The 24033-nt window shown below is 24.5% G+C and overlaps 1 protein-coding gene across 2 annotated transcripts; it reads left to right on the top strand.

The window, feature by feature from the left end:
• Positions 1 to 56: 56 nt before the first annotated feature.
• Positions 57 to 23614, top strand: LOC122852694. Of its 2 annotated transcripts, none has more exons than XM_044152642.1 (6): positions 57 to 320; positions 429 to 1226; positions 3267 to 5056; positions 17775 to 17941; positions 20435 to 20610; positions 20737 to 23614. In XM_044152642.1, the coding sequence occupies exons 3-6, from the start codon at positions 4527 to 4529 to the stop codon at positions 21034 to 21036; spliced, it is 1173 nt and encodes a 390-aa protein (XP_044008577.1). In that variant the 5' UTR covers positions 57 to 320; positions 429 to 1226; positions 3267 to 4526; the 3' UTR covers positions 21037 to 23614. The 2 variants fall into 2 exon arrangements, with proteins under 2 accessions (XP_044008577.1, XP_044008579.1); XM_044152644.1 differs by having other exon boundaries at positions 57 to 309; positions 20737 to 22219.
• Positions 23615 to 24033: the final 419 nt, after the last annotated feature.

Genomic DNA, 24033 nt, shown 5'->3' with positions numbered 1-24033 from the left:
TTTTTCATTCTTCTTGTGATGCTGCATATATATTATGTGTCATCTTAGAGTGTCTTAGAGTCTTATGTTCGACTGGTATATAGAGGATCTATGGAGCATCACAAAGGCCTCACAGGGAAGAAAATAAAATTGGAAAAAAATAAAGGAAAAAACTCATCGAAGGGGGCCTTATTGCATTGGCGTCAACATCAAGGGAAAATAAATAATATGCTGTATGTTGTTTGAATCGTATATATAAAACCAGATAAGAGAGGAGTATCTCAATTCTCAAGTTGAAGAAAAAAAGACTAGTCAAGAAGGACTTTGCTGGTGATGCTGCAGTATTTATTTTTTTTTTTTTTCTATAATGAATAAAAGAAATTAAATTACGTTATATATTAATTTAATTATTCATTAATTTATTTATATATTTGTTTATTGAATTACAGATGGATCAATGTAGACTGTGTCATCATCAGTGTAAATTTTTCGAAAGAATCAAGTTAAAATATTATAGTGCATTGTTTGAATGATACTATACTATAGCTAGTGGTTGTATTGGACTATGTTGAATTGTATATAGTAGACCACCATTACTATTACTTTAGTATTACTAGTGTGTTGGAATTGTATATACGCAAAGTCAGTACGTAAAGGCCAGGCCAAACGCGCGCGCCTTTCATCGAATACAACGCGCGCTTGCCTTTGCCTTGCTTGATGCTTTTTTTTATAATATTTTTTTTTTCTCTTTTTATATAATGTCTCTTTGTGTATATCTCTCTTTTTCTCTTTTAGTCTTTGTGTTGAATATTGTGAGTGTTACTGGCTAGAACTCTAGAAGAGAAACATCAGTTTGTGAGTGAACGCCGCGTGCTCCGTTTCAATTTTTTATGTATATATATTATTATAAACTCAAAACATTTAATATAATTTATAATTAATTCTAATGATAAACAACAAAAATTATCAATTAATAAATTTATTGTTGTTTTATAAATTTAAAATTTATCATTTATAGAAAAAGGTCATAGAAAAAGTATCAAATATTTGTGAATTTAAATTTCGATTGATAATATTTTCGAAAATATCAATAGTGTTAATAAAAAATATACAGTGCTTTTTTTTTTTTTTTTAAAAAAAACAATATTTCAGCATTGTTTTTTACTCCATGTGTCGTGTGTGTAACTTAGTGATTGTTTAAATTTGATTATAATCAAATTAAAAAAAAAAAAAAATGTGAATAAAAGGTGTGTGGGTTTTTTTTTTTCTTCTAAATTTTATAAATAAGTGTTATATATATTTGTTTTTAGAAATAAATATATATGAACAAGTGATTGTATTTTAATATGTCCTGAGAAAATAATTTGATATAATTTATTTTAAATACTTTATTCATTTATTTCGTCATTGTTTACTGTTAAAATAAAACGGAGAAGTTGAAATAAATATATATAAAAAACAAATTAATGGGATGATCCTTTCACAAAATTGTAAAATGGGATCAAGAGTATATATAAACCGGAGATGAGACTGTGCCACTGTTGTATATGAACAGTTTGTTGTTCACCATAAATATAAAATTATAAAGAAAAAAAAAAATTAAAAGATAAATAACAAAAATATACAAATATTGATATATATTTTCGCGTATTTTAAAAAATTGGATAGATATACAAATTGGATAGATACAATTTAATAATTTTTGATAATCGTCAAAAAAATTTATGTATATAAATTTATTGCAAACACATCTGTATTTTCTCCATTCTATTTTATCAAAATCTCAGTTACATTACAGCAGGAGAGTATTGCTCTCGGGTTAGGGTCGCTTGATGCACGACTAAACTCGTTAATCGTATTCATAATCTATATATATAAAATAAATAAATCTAGAAATAAAAAAAAATAGTTTATCAGTAGAAAGGAAGAAAAAATAATACATAAATTTTAAATAACATGAAATACCGTGTGGGAAATTTCAATTTATATATCGATATATTCACAACTGCCATAATAATATCATCTTGGGAATGAAAATTTTTAAACTTTAAACTTTCTTAATGTTAAACTTTCGATACTCACGAATAGACAAATTGAATTTTTTCTTCTATTTTACCGCCTTAACTACTACTATAAAATACTACCTGTTCATGTTGCTCTATATATAATCACGATATACTGCAAAAGTATAAATTCAATTTTTTGATCTTTAAATTTATCAGGATCTTTAATGAGTTATTAATTGACTCAAACTTTGTTATATATCGATTAAATGTAATGCTTAATATTAATCAAAGTCAATAGATTATTATTTATTATTAATATTAATAATTTTTTTTTTACAAATAAATGAGAAGTTTGTTTTTAGTCCGACAAGTCAACGCATGTTATGCGATAGTACCGTTTGTCAAAACGGTCAGTCACAGAAGCTCTCATATATACAAACACAAGTGCAATAATAAAAAAAAAAAAAAGTATCATACAGGTGACGAGAATATAATCTTTATATATATATATATAAATATTTTTCTCGTACAGTTATAGCTGTGTATTGTGTTGTTTAAAAACCGCACACAGTATCCATCATTCGAGATGAAGTGAATAACTAAAAAAAACCATTTAGATATATACGAAAAAAAAAATAATAATAATTCATTAAAATTGATTAAAATATTACTTCGTATTTGACCTATTTAAAATAACATTTAGAAATATATTTTCATCTGTAATTTAATTTGAAAAAATGAATTTTTATTATTTTTTTTTTTTTCGTTTATAATTTAGTATATACTGAAAATTCGAATAATAAATATATAAATAATTTTAATTGAAATGAAAATAATAATTTTATTTTCTTTATAATATTAATTATTTAAATGAATTTTTATTTTTTTAATTTTCATGTAATTTCATGGTGTGTCATTTGAATCAAAGTGTATCGATCGTATAGTATGTTGAGCTATTTAATGACAATTGCTATTTATATTATATTGACCATCAGGGTAACATCTGGCTTGAAATAAATATCATGACTATTATTATAATTATTAGTTTATTTATATAATTATTATTTTTTTAATGTTTTTAAAATGATTATATGGATGAATCAGTTTTCATAACACCATGAAATATCATTATAAAAAAAAATAAAAATCGACATTTTCATAACTATATATATTTTTATTTTTAAATAAATAATAATGCATATATTGTAGTTTGTTGTTAATATTATATATACAAAATAATACCAAAGCGAATGTTAAAACGTGGGTACTTTTCATTTTCAGTGGCGGGCATACGTGACCGGTTAACCAGAGCCTGAAACGGTGCTTTCATCGCAGACTCAGTCAAACAACACACAGTACACACCAACAATCATCAACTTTATATCAAAAAAATAAAAAATATATATACACAAAGTGAGAATAGGAGGTCGCTAAATAAACTGACAGATTGTAAAACAACGGTTTTATATAAGTTAAATAAATTATAAACGAAAAAAAAAACAAGAAACAACAATGATGATGATTTAAAAAAAAAAAAAAAAGCGGTAAATAACAATTTTTTGAAATATAAAAAAAAGCAATACAGTATATATTTTGTCATTTTCAAAGTTCTTGGTACATATTACTTTTCTCTCTAGTACCGTGTCTTTTGTGTGCTAATGGAAACTTGAATGATGACTAGAACAAAATAATTTACCAAAAAGAAAAAAAAAAAAAAAGCTATATAAAGATATATACATTGACGTAAAAGAAAAAAAAAAAAAAGAAATCAGAATAAAAATAATAAAAACGCTCGAGTTGATGTTGACGTCACGGATGATCGATGCCAATATTTAAAAAAAAAAATAAAAAATAATAATGAAGAAGAAGGTCATGCTGATGGAAAGACTATTGGTCAATTATGCGCTTTGTGAATTTAATTTTTCAAGTTTAAATTAACATTCAATGTTATGTATATAATTACATCAAGATTAAAACAACGGATTTAAATTGTTTTTTTTTTTTTTTTTAAAGAAGATACTGGGATGGGAATATTATTGATGAACATTCAAAAGACAAAATAAGAGGCTATTGTGTCAGTGAAAGAAAAGAAATATAAAAAAGAGCAAAAAAAAAGTTATGTATGACTTGTGTGTGTTTATGTGAGAGTATATTGGATTTTCAAAAGGAAAAATAAGTAAAAGAAGAAGAAGAAGAAGAAGCTGTAGGATAATAAATATGTGCATTTGTGTTGGTGGTGTATATATATGGTGAAAAGGGAGTGAAAAACGAAGGTAAAAAAATATAAAATATATAAAGAACGAGAAGAAAAAAAAAAAGAAACCTAGGGGAGAGAAATTTTTGGTTCTTGTTGGTTGTTATTTTTATTTTTTTTATATTCTTTTCTGGTAGATCAAGATAAAAAGGATTTGGATATACCCAAAAAGTTGGTAAGAAAGCCAAGAAAGGACAAAAAAAATAATAAAAATAATATAAAAGGACAAAGAAAAATTGTCAAGTTGTTCGTGAATATATACGATAGATGTTGAAAATTTTATAACAATGGCTGGAACTTTGTCTGAAAATGCACCAAGACCAGTTAGTGTTGTAACAGTTGAAGGTGGAATACAAACAAATTTATCAACCATTGAAACAACAAATGAACAAGAACAACAACAACAAAATACATCTAATATTAATAATGATTTATTATTACAAAATAGATTAGATAATAATATAAATGATATACGTTGTTTTGCATCAACTGAAGCACAAACTGATAATTCAATAAGAACAAATGATTATGGTATATTTCAAAATACAAATAATGATGAAATTAGAGATGCAAGAAGACGTGAAAGAAGAGTTAGAAGACATCATAGAAGAGCTATGAGAAGTTGTTCAATGCCACCAAGTTATCCTGGTGGTCCTGGTTGTATTAGTGGTGTTAATAATATTGTTGGTACAACTGGTATGCCAATTGTTTCACAAGTTGGAAGTTATTTACATCCACCACCACCACATCTTGGACTAAGAGGTCTTAGTCTTGGTTTACCTTTTCCAGTACCTGCAAGTGTTTCTGCATTTGGCAGGTAAGAAATTATTCAATTTTTTATTTATTTAATTATTTATTGTGATGAAATTTAGATCAGTTTTTTTTATATTTAAATTACTTTGTTATTAAATTAATAATTATTTGATTTATGTAATATATATTTTTGTTATTAATTACTATTTAAATAAGAAAGAAAAAATTAAATCTAGATTTTTTTTTTTCAATTATATAAATTGAAAAAAAATAAAATAGAAAATATAAATTAATAATTAAAAATTTAATTGAACAATTAAATAATATATATAACTTTCATTTGATATGCTTTTTTTACAACATAAAAATTTAACTATAGATTATATCAAGTATTTATTTTTCAAATGATAAATTGATATCATTTTTTATTGAGTGCATAACGGTAATCAAAATAATATCAGCTGTATGATCACTTTAATCCATCAACTTGATCTTTGTTTGAGTATTTTTTTTTTTTTTTTCTCAATATTTTCTCATATTTTTCATGCTCATAAATGAGCATGTATATATCCACTCATCTCTCAAATAAGGTAAAATAAATTTCACTTTCAAGATACAGTAGCATTTGGATCCACACTTTAATGATTTTTTAATTCTCGCTAAGAATTTATTTGGTACATGATTTTTATCATTTTTTTGAAGGTTTTAATTTTGAAATATCATTTCCGGATTTTCTTGAATAGTTATTCCCTATTATTTAGAATTTCTTGACCATTTTTCAATCTTTTCTTTGTATTTTTATAAAATCTACCTGGATTTTCTATGACCGAACTAATTCACCTGCAGTCATTCGAAAAATAAAATGCAGAGAAATATATTTCTATACCAAAATGTTTCTATGTCATATAATTCATCATTTTGATAAATAAATAAATTAACTAATGCATTATTATAATTATTTCTCAAATGAATAATTATTTTATATATTATTTTTTTCTGTCATTTTAATATTCAAGTGTCATTATTGACGCATATTGTATTATCTACAATAATTGCGTCCTTGATTCAAGGTTTCATATTGCGCACATGTCATGCGTCTCAACCTGCAACACTATTTATACATTTTTTTTTTTTTCTCTCCCTATATTATTATCAACTTGTACAATTATTATCATTATTATAATGTTGGTACTGTCGTCATCAGGAGGTTGAATATAATTTTCCAGTGTTTGCGTGTGAAGTGGCTCGACTTGTCTCCTCAACATTATCAAATGTTTTTTTTTAATTTTTTTTCTCATAGCTTTTTGCACATATATTTATGGGATTGAGCCACAGATATAGATAGACATTTTGATCTAGCTTATATGAGAAATTCCATGCGGAAACGATGAATCGTTGGATTTCTTCTTGACGCCTGCTGTCGAGACAATGAACTAGACTTTTAGATTCCGATCATTTTCAATTCACATCACGTGCCATTTCCACCTCTTGCTAATGAAATGGAAAATACAAAAGTTTTTAGATGGAAAAAAAAAAAAATTAAAATAAAAGAGATATGATATTTGAACGTGTCAGCATGAACAAGATAATTTGTTTTTTAAGGCGAAGCAATACCTTTGGTTTCAAGTGAACCCTAACCTATATTTATCGATGGAGCAGACTGCTGCCCCATCTATGAGTCCCAAAAACAATTGGGCCCATACATCGGCGCAGCCGGTCAAATTTTTACCTTAAATCTATATAACCATGCTTTACAACATATAAGGTTTCATATATTTTAATTTGTTAAACAATATATGATATAGAACCCAATGTTTAAATAAAAAGAATTATAAGTTATATACAGTGTACATAAACAATCTTTCATACACACTAAAAAGAGTGCTAATAAATTTCTTATAAAATAGATAATAAATATAAGGCTGATTATAAAGTGGCATGCAAAAAAAATAATCACCACAAAATTATTACATGCATTTTACATTTTTGTTTAATCTAATTGAAATTACATGCATATTTAAATCATGCAATAATTTTTTCATTATTTAAAATGTCGAATTCAAAATGATTTTTCATTCTATAAACAGAAATAGATTACATATGCATACAATAACAAATTCTAATAACGTCTTGGATCGTTTTTTAATTACATCATTTTATATATTTTATATCATGCATATTTAATATATATATGCACATATAAACATATAAAATTATATATATTTAATCATATATGAATATTGAAGTAATTGGTCACTAGACTTTATTTTTTTCACAAGATTTGAGCTACATGCTAAATATAAAAGACCATGCAAAAATCATAACAGCTATTATCTTTTAATGTTTTTAGAAATAACGTTTCACGTTTTACGTTATGGCAATTCTACACAAAAAAAAGTTTGTAAAATTTGCCTTATAATATTCGTAATTATAAAAATATTGATTATTACTATTGTAATTTTAATATTATTAATTAAAAAATATAATGTATGTATATATGCATGCATATGTATACAATTACATTTTTCAAAAACCAAAACTTAGATCATTTTTTAATTACATCATGCAATATAATTTTATATCATGCATATTTAATATATATATGGCCATATAAACATATAAAATTATATATATTTAATCATATATAAATATTGAAATAATTAGCCATTTTTTAATTACATCATGCAATATAATTTTATATCATGCATATTTAATATATATATGCACATATAAACATATAAAATTATATATATTTAATCATATATAAATATTGAAATAATTGGTCAGTAGATTCTTTTTTTGGCAAGATTTGAGTTACATGCTGAATATAAAAGACCACGCAAAAATCATAACAACTATTATTTTTAATGTTTTTCTAGCAATAGCGTTTGACATTATATTCGTTTTAGATTATGTGTTGATTAATATTTGTTAGTTGATATGACAATTGATAGAGAAAAAACTGGAGAAAGTAAGTGGTAGAATCCCGACAGATAGTTAAATAGGAATAGAGCTATATAAATAAACACTTTAATTTTTCACGTCAGTCACTTTATAAAGCGTTCAAAGTACAACTTCAATCCAGAAGAGACAAATCTGCAAAAACAAAAGTCATGGCAACATTATTACTTTTAGTATTTTTAATTTTAACATTTTCCACTTACCCATGTACATATACTATACCAATCAATCTGGCTATTGCAGTGTGATTGACAAACATTTATATTAAGTAAACAATCAACAATTAAATAATTCTGACATTCCCAATCTATGATTTACACTTGTCAAAATATACTTGGTTATAATATTGTCTTTGCCAGACATATTTCATATTTCATATTGTTTGATTGCAACCGTTTGAAGTACATACATTCAGATATGTCAACAAACATTTCACATCTTTTAATAAATTAAGCGACTTTTTCATAAAAACATCCACTTAAAAGGTTAGTAGAAAAAAAAATTATAAAATTATTGAATTAATTAAAGTTAAACTTGTACTAACTAAATTATACTTACCCAATATACTTGTACAAAATATAGTGTACTAACAAAATATCAAAGCACATATGTCTTATTGTAATTTTTGGCAATTGAGCAAACTCAAATTATATATCAATATTAATATACGTTCACTAGTTATTAAACTTTTCACTGATTGGCACAGCATAAACTTTTAAAATCACTTTTAAAAATTTTTTTTAACAATAATTGTTTGTTTATTATAATACTAGCTCGCACAATTATAACCTCACAAACATATACACCTATCAACGTTTACAAGGTCTAATCTATTTTGCACTATTGCACTGCGCACATCCTTGCACATTTTCTTTCTCTCTCTTTCTTCTGTTTTGGGCCTTAGTTACGGTGTCAACTGACATGTAATGGCAGATTTACACAGTGGAAATGAACTGAAAATATATTCAAATGTAGTGCCCTCTGTGCAAAATTTTCCGATGTAAACCAACATGTTGACATATATATGCACAGTGAAAACAAGTGAAAATGAGATGAAAATATAATTAAGTGCAGTGCCCACTGTACTGCAATATTTTTTAATTATTATATACGAATTTAATTTATTCAAATGATATATTGAATTAATCAATTAATAATAATAACAATCGTTTTCTTTACGTTTTTTATTTAACAATTAATTTTTATAAAAATAACATTCATATACACATACACATATATACGTATATATACACACAATTACTTTTCGATTTTCAATTGCTTGATTTTGTAATATACAATCAAGCATGGATTCACTTTACCCGTATCTACATTTTCGGTTTTATGGAGAAGCATGTCATTAATAAAAAACAAACCCATTATCTTTCATGCAATAACATGTGTAATGCCCAATTCCATCTCGTACAGGATCATAATCAATTAAAAATTTTAATGCATAGTAATTACCACCAAGACTTAACTGTTGTGGAATGTCTTGGAGTGTTAGAGTCGTGAATACATTATCACTTCCTGATCTTACTGTTTCTAGGATAACCAAATCACCAAATACATGTCTTTTAACATATTCTTTTGAACATTCTTGACATTTTTTATGATCTCTTAGAACACGTTTATTAATGTAATCGTGATTAAGTTTAGTAAGATACTTTTAAATCATGTATATTCTTATTAAATCATCACTTGTTAAACATATGATTATTGTCCGTTGAAATGACTCCATATCCTGACATTTATCAGGGCATACATAAGTTAAAAAGCTTGAACTCAAGCCTTCCAGCAATTTATTAATCATCTCTGGTGCATCTCCCTTCATATCATATGAGAAACAATTATTATTACTGTTATTATTGTCGTTATCGTTGATAAAATTTTCGTGTAAGAACATAATCCATTTTAATTCTTTTTCCTTTTTTTCACGAGCATTTACAATCTCTAAAAAAACCATAAAAAATGGATGATTATTTTTTTCAATAAATTGTTGAAACTCTCTATCTGCTGTATATGAAATCATAAGTCCGTGTATAAACGAGTTATATATACAAGATTACGAAGTGTTACATCGGTATTTTGAATCCTGACGCTTATTAAATTATTAAAGTATTCATCAAGAGGCATCATTGATATGCTTAATTTATGAAAACCTGTTTTTCGTTTTTTATGTACAATTTTTAATTTTCCAACCAGTGATCTTTTTTTGTGTTCTACATGATTCTGGCTCATTGATGTGACATATTTCTCTGGTACACGAATTTCTTTGTTCCGCATCGTTCGGCTGTCAACGAGCTCTGGGAGATACCATTCTTCAAAAAATTCTGTCAAGTACTTGATGATATTGACTTCCCAAAACTTATTATCTTTTTCAACTCTAATACTATGTATACCAGTTGCAGTATATACTGCGAAAATACAATATTGACGTCTTGTTATATGCAGCTGGCCTTGAACTTGATAGTAATGAGGGTGATTCTCGTTCATTTTGGTTAGGTCTGTTTTTTCTTTTTTTTTATTACCGTTCTTGAAAAAACGCTCGTACGATGGTTTACCAAGAATAGTTAAACGGCAGTCGAAATCTTGGTGATTCGCATACTTTTCAAAATCTGCGGCAAGTGCTTTGACTTCAACAATGCCATCATCATCAATTAAGCCATCTGGACTTGCACCAATATATGAGTACTCTGGATCAATAAAAAGGCCAGATTTATTTATTTTTTTTCCAATTTTTTTCTCTAGCTGTTCAATTGCATCTTTTTCTTTTTCTACGCCTATCATTGTGTGGACAGTTTTAATTTAATAAAAAAAGATTATGCGATTGCTATAGCTGAGTATTTTTTTATAATTATCGAATATTTTTTTTACAATATAAACTAAATTATTAAACAAATATATGCGTAAAATGTTTTAAGTTCAAAATGTTATATATGAGAACTAGAAAAAAGAGTAAAAAATATAATTAGAAAAACTAAATTTTGTTTTTATTTACGATATAGAGTATTAAAGTTTATTTAATTATATGTAGAAAAAAAAATTGAAAAGTATAATTCAATATATTGAAAGATATAGATTTATAATGACATCCAACAAAATAATTTGATATTATCTTTTATCATAATAACAGGAAAAAATAATAATTTTTTTTTCTTTGAAGTTATATTATGTTGAACAAATAATTATATGTATTAATTTTGAATATATATTTATTGAAACAATTAAATATCCTACTAAAATGTTCTCACGTAAATTGATTTACATTTTACCGTTATAGATGAGAACGAGGAAAAAGAGTAAATAAGAAAATTTTTTTTTTCTTCTTCTACTTGTAGGCGTATGCATGCGTCTACACAAATATGGTGTATATATGTGTGTAAAGATCTACGAAAAAAAAGTTAGTTTTCCCTATAGTTTTTAATTCTTCTGTGCAAAACCGGAATCGTAAGGTTGTCGGGCCAATGTCAATGACTTAAAAGAATATGTGATGACACACAATTCAATAGGTTTCACATCATGTTTAGGCCCCTAGAGACCTGGGCACCGATGCAAATTGATTGTTTGGCTTTTCTATCCGTTTTCTTTTTTCTCTTATTCATTGTAAGATAAATGAAGAAGTCTACATGTCTATGAAGAAAACTTTCAATGTGCACATATTGAAAAAAGGTGAAATATTGAAAAAAAATACATATATTTTTCAAAGAAAAATACACGAATGTATTATTTCAATTTTAATATTATAATATTTTAATTTACTAGCAACTTAGTTATGCCTTTTCAAATATTTTTTAGCCGTTGATTAACAGAAATACTAACATAAGAATATCAATTCCAAAATCGGATAGAAGTTTTAATAAAAAAAAACATTTTTTTTTACTTTGTATTTTTATTAATATTTTCATTAACTGTATAATATTTTTAATTGAAAAAAAAATCAAAAAATTAAAAATTCATTTCATAGTGAACTCATACCTAATAACAATAATAAAAAAACAAGTGACAACGTTTTAATTTACAATACTTTATTTTTATTGTTAATGTACAATGTTCTGCTTTTTAAAATAAAAAAAAAATTATTTAAAAATATTTATATTTAAAGGCACCATGCAATTATTAATAAAAATGTGTAATTAACAATTATCCAAAAATCTATATTTTTGAATAATTTTTTTTTATTCAGAAGAGTTTTTTTTATCAAAAAAAAAAAAAAATTCTATGAATATTACTTTGTTATTTCTATCGGGGTACATATTTTGTACCCCAAATTTGTTCTTTTGGGTACAAACAGGTACAAATTAGCCCAGATCTATCTCTCTAAGACAATATTTTAGGGGGGGTAAGTCAAATAAGTTTTTTTTTTTTAACCATCCGTTTTCGCGTAATTAATTTTTAAAGTTGTATATTTTTTGATTAACGCGTTTCCCCTCACGAGTCCCCACTCAAAACTCTCCTGCGCGACCGCGATAGATATATAAAAAAAAGAGATAGTTTTATTTTGACCCGACGTTACCCGACGCTACTCGACTGTACCCGACTCGACGCACACACACACGCACAACTAGAAAAAAGTGTATAAATTTGATAATTTTAAGTTATTAAATTGTTTAAACAATTCAATCTTGGGATATTTACAAAAAAAAAAAATTGTTATGTATAGTATACAATATGTAGATTATTATAAAATAAATAGATTTTTGTGTCTTGCCTTTATAACAATAAATATTTACATAAACGCAAATTAAAAAAAAAACTTGATAATTCAAAGATTTTTATTTGTTTATGCAAATATTAATTGTTTATTAGGCAAAACACAAAAATTTATCTATTTTATAATAATCTACATATATATACAATTTTTCATAAACCCCCCCTTTTTCCCCAAAAATAATTACGCGTCGCGAAAAGAATTGAAAATAAAAATATTTTTGTCCGTGAAATATCGAATAACTTTTTTAATAATTGACCGAAAAATAAAATAAAAACGGGAAAATTTTCTTTAATTGTAGTACATCAATTTTGATATATAGCGTTTTCGTGAAATAACTACCCCTTTTCCACCAACAGTAATTACGCGTCGCGAAAAGAATAGAAAAAAAAATATTTTGATCGGAGAAATATCGAATAACTTTCTCAATAATCAACGGAAAAATAAAATAAAAACGGGAAAATTTTCTTTAATTGTAGTACTTTAATTTCGTTGTAAGGCATTTCCACGAAAAAACCACCCCTTTTTCCCCAAAAATAATTACGCGTCGCGAAAAGAATTGAAAATAAAAATATTTTTGTCCGTGAAATATAGAATAACTCTTTAAATAATTGACCGAAAAATAAAATAAAAACGGGGAAATTTCCTTTAATTGTAGTACTTTAATTTCGTTGTAGGGTATTTTCACGAAAAAACCACCCTTTTTCCCTCAAAAATAATTACGGGCCGCGAGAAAATAGAAATAGCAATTTTATTATGCGCATACGATAGTCCATTTAATTTATAATATGACGAAAAAAAAATTTTCAAAATCGATGCATTTTTGAATGGTCGGGCTATTTGTTAAGATTCTTTTTTTATTAACAATTGCTTTTGTTGTTAGTCCGAGCCGACGACGCGAGAATTGAGAGAATTGATAGAAATCGAATTTAAAAATTTATGTCACTAATACTTTCACGGTGCGTGTAAATACAACAGCTGTGCGTGTGTGTGTGCGTCGAGTCGGGTACAGTCGAGTAGCGTCGGGTAACGTCGGGTCAAAATAAAACTATCTCTTTTTTTTTATATATCTATTGCGGTCGCGCAGGACTGAGAGTGAGGGGAAACGCGTTAATCAAAAAATATAAAACTTTAAAAATTAATTACGCGAAAACGGATGGTTAAAAAAAAAAAACTTATTTGACTTACCCCCCCTAAAATATTATTCTCTACAACTTTTATTTGAAACATTTTTATCTAATTCTAACAGGGATCGCGGAATCAATTATTTTATTTTTAATTAATTTTTTTTAACCCTTTCCCGGGGGGATAGAATTTTTTAAATATTTTTATTGAAATCAGAAGGGTCGAATTTAGTTATAATAATTTTTTTATAAAAATGGAACCAAATTTTTTAAAATGTTCATTTAAAAGGGATCTTTCCTGGATCAAACTGACTTTCTATTTTGGAAATAAAACATCGAAATACGTTGTTTATTAAAATAGATATGCAATTAGTCATTAACATTTTGGAGTAAATATTTTCTACGTTGTTATTATCAAAGAACAAATTTCGGGCTTGATGGTACAAATAAGTAAAAATTATTTTGGGTCTGTAGCAATTTTTTTCCCCCTCAAGTCATCTGGAAAATTCCACCCTTTAATTGAAATAATTGAGGTACAAAATAGTACAAATCAAGCACTTCTAATTATATTAGTATCCTAGAAAATTTTTCAGACATATGCAAGCTAGGTTCACGCACCTGATTTTAAACACGTTTTTAGTGCCCTCTAGTAGTTCCAAATATCATAGCATCAACAAAGCAGTGCATGATAAAGAAGCAAAAAAACTAAATGATTATTAAAAAAAACAATAAAAATTTTTTCAACAATTACAATTTTTAAGATAATCAGCCCATCGGCCATATTATTCTAAGTTCTCCTGCAAATTTTGGAAACTGAGAATGCATTTTTGAATGAAAACGGGTCAATCGCGTTTTTATAGAAAACTGTAATTTATTAATAACTTTTTTTTGTTATTAACAATTTTTGAGACAATCAGCCCATCGGCCATGCAATTTTATATTGACCTTTAAAATTTCATGCCTCTAAGTTCAATATTAAAAGAGTTTGGGCGATTCTTGTGAAACGCTTTTTTCAAAGGTATTGCTTCGCCTTAAATTTACTCGCAATTTATATTTATTTGTGTGCTGATTGAAATTAATTTTATTATTAAAAACATTTCAATGTGTGTAGAATATTTTATTGAATTTTTTTTTTTTTTTTTATAGTTTAAAATTTTACTAGGCTCTAATGAGAATAGATATACGTATTTTATTTATTTTTTTGTTTGTTGTCTGACGTGTTTGTTATGACACAAACATCATGAAGACGTGAAGTACTGAGAGAAATTTCTTTGGTAGATATATAATTGCAATACAGTGTGGTGATACGAGGGCAAAGATTTCCCACGTGTCACTGGGTTAGTGTATATATATAGCTATGTATAAATTTTTATTTATTTATTTTCTGCGACATTGTTGAGGAGAATAGTTTTTTTTTTTTTTTTTGAAAATTTACACTTGTTATTTTTTATTTTTTTCTTTATGTCAAATTTTATTTGATAAAAGTTTGTTTTTTTTTGGGATTCATCAATGAAAATTTATTTCTCAGATAATTTTATTTTTTTCTTTTTTTCATTATAAAATTTGGCATTGTGACAATTGAATTTTCACAATTCGTCATAGTCATGATAAAATGAGAATAATAATAATCTTTTTGTATTTCAATATTTCAACAATAATATAAAAAAAGAAAAAATCAATTATGATATCATGTGAAAAAGCAATTTAATCGGCTAATAATTTAGTTTTAAAAATAAATAGCCATAAAAAAAGATTTAAATCATGACTTGATCCTCATTTCAGAACCAAGTTTTATATATAAAAAAAAAAAAAAAAACCCCATAAAAAAAATAATGAAGCCAAATATATATTCTCGCTTCAGTGGATAAAATTGATCCTGGGGTTGGTTTGTTTTTGTGCAGGGAAAATATACATTCTCCCCCAATTTCGATTGAACTCTATACACATATAAATGTATATATATAAATGTACATATATATATATATATATATATATATATATATATATAGAATAGTGAATAAATGAAATTGCAGGCAAGTTCTATTTTCGTGAATCACTCTTATTTCCCCTATTGTCGCATCGTCAATGCTTTGAATCGAGTTTATGTATACATATATAGAAAAAAAATAAAATTCAACGAAAATTTTTTTGTATTATATTATTAATATATAAAATCTTGTGGCAAAAGCTCCGACTGTTTTTGACTGAAATTGTTTATAAAAAGCCATATTTGTATTTGACATACTGGCCACAAAAAATATTATTATACAAGACAATAATTTTTCTAGTATTTTAATTTTAATTTTATAATATTTAATAATATTTTTTGATGGTTTATATACAAATTTAACTGGGCTAAATAATTTTTACTATATTTTATTACAAATTGTTACAATTTCTGCTTAACAATTTTTATAGTATTTATCAACAATTTGTTTTCAGTACCACAATAATTATTGTGTTACTCAATAAATTTTGTCATTTATAAGTGTAAATTTTATTGTGCAAACAATGAAAATTATCACATCAACTATAAACAAGTTTTAGATAAATCTTAAAAAATATATTATCGTCTTTCAATTGGCCCACTACTTTGTTGATTATCACCAAAAAATTTCGATCAGTTTTCTCAACGATAAAGCAATCACAAATAGTAACAAAGAGTAAATGTAACATGATGACTATTAAAAAAAAAAAAAAATTAACATGAGCAACTTGTTATCTATATTGTATCTAACAAATTAAACTTTCATCTAAACTTTTATCAACGAAATAAAATAATAATAATAAATTCATGATGAGTCTTTTCCTGTCAAACATGACACGCCTTTTATTAAATAGATGAATTTAACTTTGTTCATATATTCTATCTTTCGTACGTGACTAAATATTACATCCGATAGATAAATATGTAGCAACAAAGTTTGTTGTTTGAAAATTAAAAAAAATAAAAAAATAAATCAATAATAATTTTATTATAACATTCACTAAAAATATTCTCTTCAACAATTTATATACAATATTTTTTTTTTTATTCTATACTTGAAACTTTCCCTGCCTGAATCATAAAACAATATAAAAATTAAAATAAAAAAAAAAAAAATAAAATAATAATAACGTCAAGAAAATAGCTCATAAAATTTTTTTACCATATTTTCATATTCAAAAATCAATTCTTTGTTATTTCATATACTCATTTTAATTTATACATATTTTTTTGTTCACCTTTTTTTAAAAAAGTAAAAAAAGAAAAAGTGAAATTTTTTGTTGAGTAAATTGTGTCAGTATAACAGATATAAATAAATAAATATACATATTTATCATTTTGATAAATTATAAAAATAAACATAAAAAACATTATAAATAATTTAAATTGAATATTAATTTTTTTAATAATTATAATTTAACATTGAAACAATGAAAATTAATATATAAAAAAAAAAAACAGTTCACATGCGTAGGTATTTAAATATATAAGTACATTTTAAGTAAACACGGAAACAAAAAGTTACCAAGTAATATAAAATTTTTGTAAGAGCACACTGTGCACTTTCTATTCCGTTCATCATTATATACTTGTGAGTATTTTTTCTTGTTTTGTAAAATTTCTCTAAGCATTGGTAAAATTGCACTTAAAAATATTGCTAAATTTACATTTATTTCTTCATGAATATTCTCCATGAATACCAATAGACAATTAAATATTAAATAATTGAGTTTAAAAGGAATCATTAATAAATACATGACAATGCATATTTATATTTAAATAATTTTTTATTGTCTGTGTGTACAGACTTGAATATTTTGAGGAAAAATATGACGACGTTTGGACATAAAAATAAATATATACTTGAGAGAGGAATGAAAAAAAAAAAAAGAGAGAGAAAGAAAAAGAGTAAAATAAAAAAGAGTAAAGTGTGTGTCAGTGGGTCAATTCGGCTATATATACCAACATGTACTTGATGTCTTGTATATTTTTCTTGTTACAGAGACGCAGTACTACCAAAGCAATGTTGTGGTTTAGGTTCACCATTATGTCGTTGGACTATTATTGGTATTGGCATTATGGGCCTAGTTTTTGCAGCAACTGGAGCTATACTTGGTGCCCTAAGGGTAACTGGTCGTGATCATGTTGCTGTATCACTACTTATGATTGGTAAATATATATTAACAATAATAAAAATAATCAAATGAATATAAGTATTTTTTTTATTTGTATTTATTAATTAATTTAAAAAATTAATTTATTATTATTTAAATTATCAATAAATACAATAAAATATAATTAGCATATTTACATATTTTTTTTTTTTTTTAAAAAAAACTCTAATTATCTGTCTGAATTATCGTTAGAAATATTAATCCATTAGAAAGTATATAATTTATTTATTTTTCCAACTTTTATATATATTATTAAAAATATATATACAAATATATATCGTTGAAAAATAAAATGTATTTCATGGTTAATGTTAAAGTCAAGGAAAAAGATTTATTATTCAACTAAAATTTAACACATATATGTGTGTATTATAAATAGAATGATATTTAATACGAGTATATAACAAATCAAGCTAATTTAAAGTGAGAAAATTAAACCAAGGCAAATCTATTTTTGATTTGGGGCCTCATCATCATCATCATGATGATCCAGTGAGTGGTTGAGAGCTAACTCAGTAAATGCAACACGCCCATCTTCCCTGACCCACTTGTATTAACTTTACTAAATCTGGCATATGCATTTTTGGTTCAATAGACAACTTACTTTTCATTAAAACATGTTATTCTCTTGTTCTAACAAATAATCATTATTTTTTATTTTTAAACAATTGCTATATCAATGTTTTTCCAAGTAAACACATGTTTTTTTTTTATATCTCCATGTTTGCTAGATTAAAACAAAGTATTTTATTTATTTTTTATCTTATTTTTTTTTTACAATAATTATCAACCTTGTTCAATTGATCAGGTGTGGTATATTTTATCCTTGTATCACACCTTAATTCTTGGTGTTTTTTTAATTTTTTATTAAGACAAAAAAAAAATTATATAGACAAGAAGAATAATATCTTCTTTGAATGTAATTTACGTGGAGTGTCTTTATGAAAATCGTGACAAAAATACATATATTTATATTTATGTTAATTAAATCTAGTGTAATTTTAACCTTGCTATGAAAATTAAAAATACAAATATCTCTTCTCAAGAACGTGGGAGTTCATGTGTTTGCTAGATTTACCTTGAATTTATTTTTTTTTTTAATTTTTTACTTAGTATATGGTTTTTTTTTTTTAATTTTCTTTGTTAAATTCTGATTATATTTTTTTTTCATTATTTTATTATATATTTTTTTCTATGTACTCTGCATTGAGGAAATTGACTTGTCGTTCTTATTTTAACGACTGAACCAGTTTTCTATTTAAGGCAAACTACAAAACGTCAATGATTTATTTAATAGCATGATTAATTTCTCTCTGTTATTTTATTTATTTATTATTTTTTAAACAATAAAATTATTATTGTATACATCATTGATCTTTTATTGTTATGAAAAAAAATATATCCAATAATTTGTTTGAATTATTTATAATGATAAATTTATGATAATGATTTTTTTTTAAAGTTTTTTAAATATTATTTGAGTAATTATTTTTTCATGTATTGGTGTGTGGTGAGTTTAGCAATGGTGACTACTTTCTAAATGTCAAATCAAATATATTGTATATAGCAAAATTATTAACTGTATGAAATAAAATATTCCTGGATAAATATTGATCAAAATTGATCTAAAATGATCAAAAAAAATTTAGGATTCAATTGGATTACTATATAAAATTTTTGTTGAGGGATGAGATTAAACAAAGTGAGTTAGTGAGTGAGTCAATAGATAAATAAATGAATAAGAGAATAGACAAAGTGAGAGGTAAAAAATATTATTCTCACAGTGAATATGTTGGTATAATAAAAAAAAAATAGAGAACCAGGGTTGATTTTATTTTATTTCGTCGTTTGGATCCAACAACGTCGACAGACAGCTGACAGTACAATTTCTATCAAAATACATTGTTGGAAAGTTGTATCGGCATTGAGATAGAGGACTATTCAATAAGAAATAATAAAATGTATAAAAAAAAAAAAAAAAAAAAGGAAAGAAAAAAAGAAAGAGAGAGATTGATAAATAGAGATGAATTTGAAAAGTTTAATAAAAATGAAAAAAAAAAATATATCAACAATACAAAAAATGACAATGTAAATGTATATTCTATACTTAATTTAAATTTCAATAGATGCACATTATATAATACATATTTTAACTAACTTTTAATACATATACATAATATATTTATATTATTTACAAATGTTAAATAACAAATTTGAATTAAAATTTAATTAATCAAGTTGATCATGTTTTTCATGTCTTGTTATCAATTATTGTTATTGTCATTATTTATTTATTTTTTTTCTTACAATCAACTTGTAAAATGTTTAATAAAAAAAAATATGTACGTATAGAACAGTAGTAAGTTTACTACAAAAAAAATAAGAAAAATAGTATTGACATAAACAAGAAGATAAAGATAGAAAATAAAATGAAAAATAAAATATAAAATCATGTATGGTTTTTAATCAAGCAATTTATTTGTTTCAGGTAGTGGAATAATGTTAGTGACACTAAGTGGATTGGGATGGCGATTTAGTAGTCGAGAAAATTGTGGTAGCTTTTTTAGTTTAACAGCAAGGATTCCACCAGCAAGGCCAATGCATCCATACGCGGCCATGATCTATCCGGAATTCCAGTTCAGAACACCACCACCAAGTTACCAGGTAAATAATTGGGTCGTTTTTAACAAGGTTGTCTCTTGTTTATTTTTTATTTATTTATTTTTTTTTATTTATCATTGACATTGTTAAAAGTATATTTATTATTATTATTATTATTATTATTAATAGGCAAGTATGCAAGAGTACAGGCTTCGGTTACTATTGCTAGATAGATTACAACCAACATCATCACCACCACCAACTTATAGATCAAATGCAGCAAGTATTGTTGGACCATGTACACGTGAAAGTAGACCACCAAGTTATTGTGGTTTACGTACAAATGTTACACCAAATGCCACAATATCAACAACAAAAAAAGATGCAAATCTTGTTAGAATTGTACAAACTGAATCAGAACCAGTTATACTTAATGGCGATCAAACATTACCTGTTCAAGCAGCTGTTGAAGTTCTTGCACATTTATAAAAAAAAATTAATTATCTAATTAATTATAATTTTATAAACAAAAAAAAAATATTACTATATATAATGTGAATTAACGATGCAGAGAATTTTTTCAAGCAAAATATTGTCTTCAACGAAACAATGACAAAGATGACACAAATTTTCCAGCCAATGATTTTATGCTACCTTATATTATATATATATATTTTTTTTATTATTTTTATTATTTCTATTAACTTGACTCTCAAGCCATTTCCGTTTTTTTTTTTTTATTTTTTAATTTAACTTCTGAATGTCGAGTCTGGAACTTCCGCCGTAAAATATTTTCTCGTGTTTCATCGGCCGCAACGACACTCAATCCTGTGGTCAACATATAAATAAAAAATTAAAATGAAAATTGAACATTAATTTGCTCTAGTTGTCATGTAAATATATTTTTTGTTTGTTATATTATTTAAATATTATATAAAAGTTTTAAATTCAAATACGTATATTGTTATAATCGAAAATGTGTTTGTCTTTTTGTCAATAGCATTGTCAAATAATGAATAATTTCGAAACGATAAAAAATAAATAATAAATGACAATGTGTAATTATCTAATTCAAATCTATGTTTGATAGAGTTTACAAACTATTTGTTGTATGCAATTTGGAATTGAGAACCAGAAAAAAAATAAATACAAACGAATGTTATCACAATGAAATTTTTTTCGATTTACAGCCAATATCGATTATATTTTTCATTGTAGTAAAATTGTTGTTTATATATACATATATATATATATATTTAAATAAAAAAAAATGTCAACGTAATACTAGTATAATGATAAAAGAAATTTCGACAATATAAATGTTCAAAAAAAAAAAAAAACAAACAAACTGCCAAATACCAATAATTTTTCGTTTATTATTCAACGAGATTAACAAAGTAATTAATAATACCTGTGTATAATAAAACCATGAATTTTCGATGAGATAATTAAACAAATAAAAAAAAATAATGTTAAATTTATAATAATGTTGGTTAATACGATCGAGCGTAATTAAAAAGCGTGAAGTAAAATTTACGGTACATATAAATGTGTCCATTTGATGTTTTTTTTTTTCTTTTTTTATAATAATTCATTTTAAAAAAAAAAATCTATATTCTAAATTATGCCAACTTGCTTGACGAACCACATAATACTCCTCTCGTTTTTAAAGCCACACTTTCTTTTGACATTTTTTAAAAAAAAATAAAAATTTATTCTCACTTTATTTATTTTCTCTTTGAATATTTTTATTTTTTTTCATATTTTCATTCAATATCTACTTGTCAATGATATTTTTATAAATTTAATTTACTATTATTATTTTGTTTTTTTATTACTATTGTTCATCTTTGAGTAAATGTTTGAGAAATATTTTTTTTTAAGAATTTCGATTGCAAAGAATAAATTTAACATTGACGCAATGTAAATATTCATTTAACTTATGGATATATGCGCAATTAATTGCGTATCTTTAATTTATTCTGTTGACTATATGTGCACTTAAACAATGTGCGTTTAATTGCATAATATTACTTGGAAAAAAAAATTGTAAAATTTAAAATAAAAATAGCCAATGTTGAGAGGCCATTCACGAGAGACTGATTGCAATATTAGAAAAAGAAAAAATAATTGGCGAAAGACCGAAACCGTGTGAAATAGGTCAACAATTGATAGAAAAAAAAAAAAAATTTCTTTATTTGTATATTTAATTTTAATCTTTATGTTCATTAAATGAAACAAAAACATGTATATAGAAAAATAAAAAATTTGTGTCGTTTTTTAAAAATTTTTATTATGTACGTCAAGAAAGCTTAACGAGAAAATGGATTATTATCTTGTTAGATTGTGCTGATCGTCTTGAAGCATTATTGTTTCTCAGTATTTTTAATTATTTATACTTTGTGTTTGTGATTTTTAAATGAAAAATTAGATAATTTTTAAAAACAAAAAATTTTTTTCTTCGTTACTTTAATAATTAAAATGTCATTTTTAAAAATTTTCTGATTTAAATTTACATGTGCTTGTTAATTTTTAATTTTTAAAATAACATTAAAATGCGGGTATAATTTATCAATGCTTTTTTTAAAGTATTATTATTTATTAATATTATTATTTTTTTTTTTATTTTATATATTGACTGTTATTGGAAATCCGATACCAAACTCGCAATGATTCGTGATAAAAAAATGATTTATAAATTGTTTAAATCATTGACCGAATAATTAATTAATAATGAAGAAATAAAAAAAAATATTGTATATTGATAAATAATGTTTTAAATATTTTACTTTTAATTGTATCAATTTTTTAAATTTCTTTTTTTTTTTTATTTTTCCAAATACAGGAAAAATTAAGTTTACAATTTATTATATAGTTGTTAATTTAATTTTAAATGTAAATAACAATTTTAAAAATTACTCTAAATGATATTGTAGATTTTTTTTTTTTATTTATTTAACTAGTTGAAAGAGATAAAGAGAATAATTTTTGAGTAATTTATTAACTTGATAATTTATCATTTGTAATTTTATGATATGATGAAACATTTGTGTATTGTGAGATCTTATAATTTTAACTCGTATTGACGTAAAATTATGAAATAATAATATCAGTAATTTACGTCATTATGTACACATTAATATTTAATTAATATTTCATTTGACAAATGAAGATAACTATTTTCGTGCCAATTGAACATGTTGATATTTTATTTATAAATAATCATATCAAAGCATCAATAATAAATTATTATTTATTAAAATAATAAATTAATTTTTCATCTCAATAATTATGTCTGGTTATATCGACAATAAATTAATTACTTGCATCAAATACCAGTTTAAGAATTTCATTATATTTTTATATATCAATTAAAAAAAGAAAAAAACTGATTTATTTTTATTCAAGCAAAATAAAGCTTTGGGAAAATAACCAAAGCATTATTTATTATTAATTTTTATTCCACATAAATTATACCTCTATTAA

This window comes from Aphidius gifuensis, linkage group LG3 (assembly GCF_014905175.1).
Source record: "Aphidius gifuensis isolate YNYX2018 linkage group LG3, ASM1490517v1, whole genome shotgun sequence".
Taxonomy (NCBI): domain Eukaryota; kingdom Metazoa; phylum Arthropoda; class Insecta; order Hymenoptera; family Braconidae; genus Aphidius; species Aphidius gifuensis.
Note: the sequence above shows the minus strand (reverse complement) of the source record. Positions and strands in the feature narration are given on the sequence as shown.

Excerpts from the sequence above, each read along its gene's own strand:
- LOC122852694 (XM_044152642.1), top strand. The coding sequence starts at position 4,527 with ATGGCTGGAACTTTGTCTGAAAATGCACCAAGACCAGTTAGTGTTGTA. Across the intron at positions 5,057-17,774 it reads AGTGTTTCTGCATTTGGCAG|AGACGCAGTACTACCAAAGC; the intron begins GTAAGAAATTAT and ends TTCTTGTTACAG. Across the intron at positions 17,942-20,434 it reads TGTATCACTACTTATGATTG|GTAGTGGAATAATGTTAGTG; the intron begins GTAAATATATAT and ends TATTTGTTTCAG.